Raw genomic sequence first — 11106 nt, 5'->3', positions numbered from 1 at the left:
AGGGAAAATCAGGAAGACCTCATCAGATAGAGAGAGCTGATCAGACAAAAGCAAAATCTCTTTGGGTAAGCAGGGTAGATTCCCAAATGTCTGTCGAGGCCTTCTCTTCTCTACTACGAAACCAGGGTGCTCTATGTTCCCGTGCCAGGGAAGAGAGGAAGATAGGGCTCTGTATCACACCTGGTCCTACTGCTGGCAGGCTCTCTCCTACCCAGTGCTGCCCCCAAGGCGGTGGCTGAGAAGCTGACACACCTGCTTCCCAGTGGCAGGAAGAGCACACAGCACGGAAGGCAGCTGTAGAGACTGTGAGGTCTGCTTTATTAGGCAGCGGAAAAGCAGGCATAAGCAGGTGCTCAGCTTAGCCTCAGAGTTGAAGGCTCCTTATCATCACTGTGCCTTGCCCCAGATGTGCAGGCGCCAGCGTCTGAGTAGATACAGTGAAAGTGGTATCATCTGATTGGCGTAAGGCATCAGTCCCGCCTCCCCAACCTTCTTCTGCCTCAGCCTCCCCTCCTTCCAGAGGCGGCCGCATCACCAACATGTGTTTCTCTGGATGATTTAGAATGCATTTGTGAGATTCTTCTTGATAAACGGCATCCACGTCGGCTAGCCATTATGGAGGGTCAGCAAAGGTGTTGAATCACAGGCATTCAGGGGATGAGCCATTGTTTCCAAGTACCGTGAAAACAGCTAGAATTACAGGACGCTGCTCTGCTCCTGAAAGAATGTGCTGCCACCAAGGAGTAGAAGGACAGTGAGGTGCTATCAATGCGATCACCCCACGTGTGAGAAAGAGAGCTGAAAGACTCCCCCAAGTTCCACATAATGATCTGGTTCCTTTCATGTTCTTTCAGACATAGATGGTGCCCAGTGATGGCCCACACTGGTCAAAGCACCAGTCTGGGGATCCCAGACTGGGCAAAAGAGGCAGCACAGGCCCAAGCTGCTATGGTGGCCTTCAGGGAAGAGAGGGGGACTATGAGCTCATCTTCCCCGGCAGAGGGCATTCCACAGCTCACATCTCCAGGCAATGACAGGAGGGCTTGGCTCTAGGGAAAGGCAGGGCACAGAGTTCAGATTCCTGCTGGGGGGCAGAGCGGGAGGTGGGTACAGCCTGCAGCCCAGGGCCCAAACCCAGCCAATCAGGGCCTATGAGAAGTAGGGGACACTTGGAGCCTGTTGGGGTCAGCTCAGGCATCAGGTAGGCCAGGCTACTGTTCTGTAAAGAGAAGAATAAAGTACAGTAAGGATGGAGATGCGTCAGAGAGATTTATTTCACTCAAAACTCAAAGAGGCTAAGAAAGAAGATCAGGCCCCAGAAGCAGAAAGAGAAAAGTGGGCTCACATCCCACTCAGATGTGAGCCAGGTTGGAATCAGGTGCTGTATCCCAGGGATTTACTCAGCCAGCTGCCACACACAGTGTTCACGTATATTAACACATCTCACCCTCACACAAAACTCTTCAAGGTAAGTGGGACAAGTGTCTTTCTCTTTTATAGATGAAAACAAAGAAGTCCTGAGAAGTCAAGTGACTAAGATTGCAGAGCCTCAAATGGCAGCCGCAGGGCTCAAACCATAGTCTTCCATGACTAAATCCCTCCTTTTCTTGGCATTAGCTGCTGTCAAGCTCTTGGTCAACCGTTAGCCCTCACCTGGCTCCACAGCAGGGTATTTAAACCAAGCAGCTCTGCGTTCCCACCATGCTTACCAAGCTGGGCTTCAGCCCCCAGGGGCTGCATTTGCGTTTCCTGGCTCAAGTTGAGGCAGAGTTTCCTCCTTCCTTCCCTGAAGATGCCTATGTACCCCCACTGTCTGGAAAGACTCTGTCTCTTGGGCATTCCCAAAGAGACCCCTGCCCCACCTCCATTCCAACAGGTTCACCTACCATCCATGGAGTGACACGATGTAGAATTTAGGTGTGAGGGTTGGGATCATCTGGGAGAAAAAGCCCTGAGTTCAGAGTCAGGACTGGTCCCTGTAGTTCTGCTCTATCACTTCAAAGCAATTTTTATGAATTTGGAAAGTTGTTTATTTTCTCTGATTCTTACTTTGTTCATGTTTAATATAAGGGTGTTGATCCATTAATTTTTAAAATCTCTCTTACTCTCACATCAGTAAGTCTACAGTATGGGGTTTATTATTGATATCACCATTATTTCTATTTATTGCTCAAATGCTTCACTTGTATCCCGTGAAGTAAGTGTGAAGAAGGTGACCACTGTGGCAGAAGCCCCCATCCCTCCCCTCCCCCAATGAGCTCCGACCCAGGACTTACCTGCACAGACCACAGCCACGTCCTCTGTGTGCTTGCAGTTGTGATGGCCCCAAAACCTGTGCCGGCACTGCTCCAGGGACCGTTCATTCCCTGAGCAGGCAACGTCGTCCAGCCAGATGCGGCCGACCCCAGGGCCAAATCTTCTCCGGAATTTGACAGATGGAGAGAGGGACGCCCCGCAGCCCAGCTGCCTGCAAACCACCTGGTCCGCCATTTCTCCCCAGTCATCATCACAGACAGTGCCCCACTCGCCCTTGTGCAGCACCTCTAGCCTCCCGGCACAGGGGCTGTCTCCTCCTACCAGCTTCAAGTCAAAGGGATCTGCGGGTGCAGGAGGGAGGGAGGGTGGAGGGAGGCAGAGGGGTTGACGGATAAACTCCTCTGCATTCAAATCCCATCAGCACAAAAGACCCTCCCCTGAGTTTCTGTGCCTACATCTTCTTTCCACCTGTGTGGCTCAATTCCCTTTCCTTAACTGGGATCTTCCAGTTCTCTGTCTAATATTACCAAATGACTTTCTAATAGTTTTTAAAAATGGAAGAGCTCAACAATACATGGAGTGGCATGCTCTGTTCCTATTATGTAGACTTCCTTATAGTAATAGCTCACAGTAATCTGGCACTTAACTATTGCTGAAAGCACTTTCCTGTAGAAAGGGAAGCATTATTGTTAGCATTTTAAAAACACAAGAGGGGCACCTGAGTGGCTCAGTTGGTTAAGCACCAGTTCTTGATTTTGTCTGGGTTCATGATCTCAGTGTCGTGAGATCAAGCCCGGCATCGGGCTCCATGCTCCATGCAGAGTCTGCTTGGGATTCTCTCCCCCTTCCCTCCCCTTGCATGTGCTCTCTCTCACTCTCTCTCTCAAAAAATTAATAAAAATCTTAAATAAATACATAAAAACATAAGAATTGATCAGCAGCACAACTAAGTGGCTCTGTCGCTGTCATTTGATGCATAACTAGCTCTCCATAGACATTGGTTGAATGGAATCTCTTTAATCAAATTCATGAATGAATCTAGTCAGTCTCTGGACTCATGGAGTTTACCTTCACATTCCACCCACATGTCCTCATCGTGGGTGCAGTTGTTCTTTTCCCAAACTTCAGAAGGGCAATCCTGGAGGCTGATTTCTTTTCCTGAGCATGACACCTTTCTCGGCCAGATCGGCCCTTGGCCCTGGGTGGCTTTGTTGCAGCATTTCCGGGTCAGTATGGCCCGCCCACAGCCCACCTGCTGGCAAACCACCTTGGCAGCTGCAAAGTTCCAGCTTCCTTTGCACACGGTGCCCCATTGCCCTTGCTGCTTCACCTCCACTCGGCCCTGGCAGCGCTTGTGGCCATCAACCAGTCGCACATTCTCTGGAACTATGGGAAAGGAAAGAGGAGGTGTCTGTTCAAGCAGGAACATGATCTTCCCAGAATAGAGCCCCATGGGCACCATCCCTCTGTTCTTGGTGTTTAGTACAACGTGTCTAGAGTGCTTAGCATTGTCCAATAGATGTTTGTTGAAAGAGTTGGATGAGTGAATCAATGGAGTGAATGTCATTTTTCAGTTCCAAGTGTATTAATTGTTTCTGTAACATTTTGTTTTTCAAATTATTTTCAAATTCATATTTTTGTTTGTTCCTCACAAGAGGACAGTAGAGGGATCGTGTAGATATTTAAAAAATAAAATGCAATAGTAACATACACAATGTGTCCAAGCCCAAAAACTTTCTGATTCATTTTCAGCATTATCACTCAAGTATCATGGATGAATGCTCCCAACCTTCAATCTCTCTAAGCAGTAGGAATGAGATCTCAGCATCAGACATAAAGATTTAATGGCTGTTTCCCTGTCTGCAGGAAAACAAAGAAAAGACATGGACCAGCGCCTCCACCAAATCACAGTCTAATGGGAAGTTCACACAGAGAGGGGATTATTAATGCACAGAAAGCAAAGTGTTGTGTTGGTTTCCTAAGAGTATCTCTTGTCCACTCTTTAGTTGGTGGAACTCTTGAGATCTGGAAAAGCATGCATTGTACTTGGTTTTCTTAGGGCTGAAATCCAGGAAACATACCTTGCCAGCTCTTTTCTTCCCCATAGCTCCCACAAACTCCACACACAGGTTATACTCTTCAACCAACACTTAGTGGTGGATGGATCTAGGTGTGCTTGTATGTGTGTGAAGGAGAGAAGCAAGCTCTCATTTAGGTTAAAATTAAGGTGAATGTATCAACTCAACCAAAGAGCAGGAATAATACTAACTAAGGATAATGTTTGTCTGCATGCCCCACAATTAAGAAAAATAAGATGCAAAGGGCAAAGAGCTAGTTAGCCACTTGTGAAGTCCACAGTGGGGGGTAAGACAGGTTAGCATGCCCCACGGGGTGGGTGGCACAGAGTGTGGGGCTGCAGTACTCACACCCACATACGACTCCTGCATCCTCATCATGGGTGCAGTCAAAAGCATCTTCTTCTTCACACTGAGACAGGTTCTCTTCCATGCCATGGCACTTGACTTGTTGGATGAAGATTTTCTGCTGCTGTTGTGTCGGTGGTCCAAATAAAGTACCACTGAGTGCCCTTTTGGCCACTCCACAGTCCAGCTCCCGACACACTACAGCCACGTCTTTTATGTCCCAGCCATCATCACATATGGTACCCCACTCACCATACCGTTGTACCTCCACCCGCCCTTCACAGCGGTGGTCACCTCCCACCAGCCGCACTCTGGACGAAGACTCTGAAAAGATATGGGAGCTTAGCTGGGCATTTGGAAGAGCCCAGAGAGAACTCAGGCATCTGGGAACTCTTCCACCACTCATAGAGGGTGTGGGATATTGGGAGCTGAGAAAGGAGAGCTCAAAAGGGAAGTGAAGGGAGAGGAGCTTTAGGACCCCATCCCTGAGTTCTCGTTCTGCTCCACTCTTAACTTACCCTGCCAAGAAACTCTACTTCCAGACACCTGCTCACACTGTTGAGCAGTGGAAGCCCCCAGTCAGAACACAAGTGATGTTCTCTGTTGGGTTGTCTCTTCTTCTTGACTCTGTCTTTCCCTGTGGCAGCCAGACTGAGGCAGAGTGTCTAGGAATAATTTTAGCTGAACAACCTGACTCTCTTTCTCTCCTAATATCCATGATCCCCCTACCCATCCTTGTTGCTTCTTCTTCTTCTTTTTTTTTTTTTATCCTTGTTGCTTTTTACCACATCTTCCCGCATCCAAGAACCCAGCTCAGAGGAATGCAGAGAACAGTGGGTGAAGGATGGGTCAGAGCTTTGATGCATCAAATTCATATCTTGAGGGTATCAGGGCTTGGGGTAGGAGACAGTCTCCCTATAGCCTCCAGATAAGTTCTGAGGAATCTAGGACATGTTTCTGCTTCCTGACTATAACTCTGAGGGTGGAAAAGGGTAATGGAAATCCTCTTCCTCTTCCACCAAGACAAAGACATAGAGTAAAGATGGTTGTGGGAGAGCAGAGAAGAGCCTATCAGGCAGCACAGTTTTGTTGAGCACATACTCCATTCCAGGTATTGGGTTATAAACTTAGAGAACAGCAATGAACAAGATAGTCAGCACTGTTGCCCTCCAGGATATAATATTTAAAAGGTGTCGGGCAACCTTACAAGGTCTCTGGCAACCCCTGAGTGACAGCATGATACAGAAGAGCTGAATAGGCCATGCCTCCATGGCCTTTATTTTTTCCACATAAAGATATTTATTCTTTTAAAAGATCACACAAAAGTCAAGAAGAGAAAGGATGTCGAACAGGCTACATCAGAATCTAGGCTGAAAGGACAAAGAGCTGCATAAAGAAGCTGGTAGCTGAGCAAACTGCAGAGATGGACCAGTGGCCTGGGTGAGCTACATTCACAGGCACCAACCAGGGTACAGCAGGGACAGCACAGCATGGCTACTGGCCCCAATTGTTCCTCCTTTTCGGGAAGGGAGAAGTAGGAGCTCACTCTTTAGACGTGTTCTTGATGGTCTTGTTCTCCTTCATGGCCTTTTCCCAACTGATCCCACTGAACTCCTCAATGACCACACTCCACACAATGCCCTCATCTAGGCAGTGTGGGGTGATCCTGAAGCCGCCAGGATTTGAGTGGGGAGTGTAAAAATTTGAACACCACATCTCTTACAGAAGGTGTGCTGGGCTTTGTGCATGTTGAACATGTATGTGGTTATGCTCTCAGCTCCCTTCAAGAGCCTGAAGTGAGAAGCCAGGATAAAGCACTAGACAGACAGGTCTGGGGCACATGGAGGAGTCACATGTGACTGCTGGTCTGTGACTTACCCTAACAATGTCACCTATAACTACGTGGGACATGTGGGTGACTCAGGCACCTGCACTAATGTAATGACTTTGAAGGGCCAAATCTTCCACTGCCTACCTTGTCTCAGCTCTGCACAAACTCCCTAAAACCTGGAATCAACACCAGAAGAAGTTGCTGAGTGAGAAAACACTGACTTGGGTGATGTTAAAGTACATTGGAAGTTGACATTTGGTTTGTTCATTTGTTTTTGTGTCTTCTTTTCTTCCATGTGTTTTTTGTGGGAAGCAAAATGAGGAATGGAGACTAGAAATAGATTTTAAAATTTAACTACAAAAAACTAAGAAGAGTTTTCATTTTTGCTAAGTTTACAGACTGTAAATAACTCAAGAGGAGTCACCCAGGAATAGCATTTGGGTCATTGCAAGATTAGCATTTAGGCAGGCATGGTTGTGTACTCCAGGATACACCAGCTATCACAATCATGCGCATGTTATCTGATTTTGAATTGTAAAATTTGGGCTTTAAATGAGTTTTCTTTTCCATGGAAAGGACGATTAGAACACCTCCTAGGAAAGAAGAAATATGTAAGAAAGAAACAGCCTAAGTATCAAAGAAATCCAGCTGAGAAGAGATTTGAAAGCCAGAGAGAAGGGCGGAAAGTTCAGTTGAGACAGCTGCCTCCTGGGCAGTGTCCTCAAGCCTACTTTATTGGCTCACCACTCAAGAGCAGGGGTGGAGAAGCAAGACCTAGGCCATGAGAAAGCTGGAGAGCAGTGGTCCCTGTACAAGCAGTGAGGACAGCCCTGACACCACAGGAAAAAGACCATGTAATCTAATGGTTAGACTAAGAACCCAAAGCAGCACTCCTGAAAGAGTTGAATTGCATCTCATTGGTATGGGGTCCCCCATGTCCACACCAGAGTTTGTGGCTGCTCTTCTTCTCTGGTAAAGCCTCTACCATCAAGAGAAAGAGGACCAATGGGATAATGTATAAGAAACTGATAGTCCACAATCAGCACCCCCTTGAGTCTGGAGATCATAGCCTTCCTCTTGATAGGCCTATCTGTGCAGCTTGTACATGGTCCAAGGACCCCTCACACAGGTGGTCAGTGGAGACTGAAATCCAGCCTGCCCACTGCTGATCACCCCACATGCTGCACACAACTAGATGTGTTTCTAGTTCAAAAGTGCCTTTCAGGTAGAACCCGTCAGGGCAAAGGAAGTTCCTCTCTCAGATATGCCTACAAGGAAGGAAGGTACATTCTGAGCTCCAAACAAAGCCGTTTGTTTGTTACTTGGAGATGGCCAAGAGTTTTAGGCCACAGAGACCAAATGGAAAGGAATCCTCCTGCAGGAAACATCACCACAATCCCTTCCAGACTCTGGAGGTGGAAACCCACCTACATAAACAGAGTGGGTGGATTGAAAAACCGGAGAAGAAATCTACTAAGATTTTATTGAACTAGAGCCTCTCCCCATGTCCTCAGGAAGCTTCAAGTTTTCCATCCCCAGAGCTTGGAGGCCTCCTTCTCAGGACCCCACAAAGTCTTACCTAAGAGGCCAGGTCCAGTGCAAATGGCTGAGGAGGGAAGAAGAAAGCAAGTGAGATCATATGATCAATCCCAAGGCTTTGTTCAAACAACACAACTCTCTAGAAAGTCTTTGCTAGACTTTGTGGGGAAGCTAGAGTGCTGGGTACAGAGCCTCCAAAGTCAGTCCTAGGGATACCTACTCCTGCAATGACCAGCCCCGAAGGACACATGGACACTGACTGGAACCACAAAGACCAATTTTACTACAGCCCAACGTGTTCCTTGTACACGAGATGTTGCCCTGCCCCAGGCATGGATAGCTTCACTTTCTATTCTAGCCAATTAAATTGATCAGTTACTGCCTGAAGTGGAGGGGTGGTGTGCAGCCTCTGGGCTCCACAGGAAGGCGTGTGGGGGGCCACCAGGAGGGCTCTGATGTGGAGGACAGCAATGCCATGGGGGCAGCATGGAGCTGGGGAAATGGCAGGATTTGTCTGTACCATTGGCACTGCATTCAGACTACAGCCAGCACACTTTTTCTGTAAAGGGCCATACCTTAAATAACTTGGGCTTTGTAACTACATGGTCTCTGTTACCACCACCGTCTCTGTCACTGTAGCATGAGAGCAGCCATGTATATATATGGGTATGAATGAACATGGCCTTGCTACAATAAACCTTTGTTTATGGACACTGAAATTTAGATTTCCCTGTCACAAAATACTATTCTTCTTTTGATTTTTACCCCATTATTTAGAGAGATAAAAACCATTCTTAGCTTGTATGTTGTAATTTGCTGACCCCTAATCAACAGGCCAGAAAGCAGCTCTACATTTGGTTCCAAACCCTCAGGCTTAAGCACCAGCACATCATAGGGCATCATAGTTTCTCCTATAAGACCTCTGAGTGATTGGGCTCCTCTCTTCATTAGGCTTCCTTCTAATGCCGCCAAGAGTCCTGAGCCCTGTGTCCATCACTGCTCCCCAAGGCCCTAGGTATTCTGAACTGCAGACAGAATTGACATGGCCCTCACCATATCTTATGGAATATTTCTGAAGGAGATCTTTTGTCTGGAGCCTTTCAGGCAAATCCAAGAATTTCAGTGGATTGTTCTGGAATATTTCCTTCTCTTTGTTTCCAAATAATTTCTAAACAACCCTATGTCCATAATCTTCAGAATGTGGCCACTCTTAGACTCAGTGAGACCTTGTCTATAACTGTCTAAATCTCAAGTTTATATTACACATAACACCCCATGCGTTTAGTAAAGACCACAAAGCCTATGCTCATGCAAAGGAAACTGAGGGTGTCAAGCCTGATATGCAGGTATGAAAATGATAGAGCCCAAGAGTGACTTGAAAACTCTCGAGCGGGGTGGATGACTATGGGTAGCTAGACCAGAGAGGTTTCATGAAGGCGGTGAGGCTGAAGGAAAGCTGGGGAGAGGTGATAGGATGCTTCTGATGGGGCAGGACTAGCTTTCAGGTGATACAGGGGATGCATCAGTGTTTAGGAACATAGCCCCCTGCAGAGAGCACATAAATGCCCAATCAATGTGGGCTTTGGTGATGCATCGAATTATCAAGACAATATCAGTGAGGATGACAGAACATGAGAGACTCCTAACTCTGGGAAACGAACAAGGAGTAGTGGAAGGGGAGGTTGGCAGGGGGATGGGGTGACTGGGTGATGGGCACTGAGCAGAGCACTGGATGGGATGAGCGCTGGGTGTTATACTATGTGTTGGCAAATCGAACTTCAATAAAAAAATACATTAAAAAATTTTTAAATTAAAAAAAAAAACAGACAATAAAATGGATGTGACTGATTAGGGAAGGGACCTAGTAGGCATTGTTAGGTGCCCCAAGCTCACATTATCTAATGAAAAGTCTCCTAACAAGTCTCTGAAGAACATAATATTATCTTCATTTCACAGATGAAAATAGGATTCCAGAGAGGGAGGGTAATTTAATCATTCAGACAGCTAAGAAATCAAAGAACAAGGATTGAAACTCAGATCCCTTTGACTCCAAAATCCCCATTTACTGTAAATTAATCTGGGTGTACCCTAAGGAAATGTTATACAAAACACTTTTGAGAGGAAACTGGACAGTGTGATCTGTGAAAGGGATTTGTCTTGCAGTTCACTTGTCTTTTTATAAAGAATGCACTTAGGGAAATTTATTTAAAAGGGAAATAGGAAAAAACTATAATAAATTTGTCAGTTCAATAAAAGAAAATAGAAAAAAACCCTGGTGATCAAAGTAAATTATAAATTAGGCATAGATTAAGTTTAGAAATTGCCAGTTATAGAGAAGGCAGGAGAGCAGGAGAAGCTGTGCCTTGAAAACCCCACCAGCTTGACAGGGAGAGCGCTCTTCTGATGAAAGTTGTGGGCAGACTCTGAAGCCTCAGCCAGCAGGGGCAGAGATACTCACCGAGGATCAAGGAGAAGAGCAGAGCCATGAGCCAGGCTGCTGGAGATGCTGACCTAAAATCTGAGGCTGGGAGGAAGCCACAGAGCAGCAATAGTCAGCTTTGGCCACAAGTGTGCCAGCAGGACAGAGAGAAGCAGGTCCTATCTGCAGCAGAAGCATTATCAGAAGCATTATCAGATGACCAGAAGCCGATGGGTGGAGCTGGATTTGCTGAGCTCAGCATATCCCCAGAGGAAGGGAGGTGACCGGAACTGGGCAGAAAGATGCAGAAAATAAAAGGAAACTACAGAAAGCCCCAGGCTGGCCTGGCCTGGTTCTGTGGTATCCCAGTTCCATCCACCTCTGCTTCAGTCCCTTCACTGCATAAACGGGGCAAACAGCTCTCACAAGGGAAGGTCAGTACCCAGAATGGGGCCATGTTATCTTCAAAGATGAGACCACACTTGACCTCCACATGTGGTTCATGAGGAGCAATAGACCAACTTTGATTCCTTCACCTCAGATGGAAGTTCCTGGAGAATGGAGACGCTAGAGATTGTAGAATAAATCTACAGTTGCCCTTGGAGGCACCATAATCCAGAGTCAAGTTGTCAATTTCT

General features: G+C 46.8%; 1 protein-coding gene across 1 annotated transcript; it reads right to left on the bottom strand.

Annotated features, from left to right (window-relative positions):
• Positions 1-290: 290 nt before the first annotated feature.
• On the bottom strand, positions 291-10625 carry CD5L (CD5 molecule like). Its single transcript, NM_001308534.1, is given in 6 exon segments — positions 291-1219; positions 2277-2597; positions 3325-3642; positions 4683-5003; positions 8090-8116; positions 10508-10625. Coding segments are annotated over 6 exon segments (1023 nt in total). The 5' UTR covers positions 10536-10625; the 3' UTR covers positions 291-1211.
• Positions 10626-11106: the final 481 nt, after the last annotated feature.

The sequence above is a fragment of the Canis lupus genome, chromosome 7 (assembly GCF_011100685.1).
Source record: "Canis lupus familiaris isolate Mischka breed German Shepherd chromosome 7, alternate assembly UU_Cfam_GSD_1.0, whole genome shotgun sequence".
Classification (NCBI taxonomy): Eukaryota; Metazoa; Chordata; class Mammalia; order Carnivora; family Canidae; genus Canis; species Canis lupus.
Note: the sequence above shows the minus strand (reverse complement) of the source record. Positions and strands in the feature narration are given on the sequence as shown.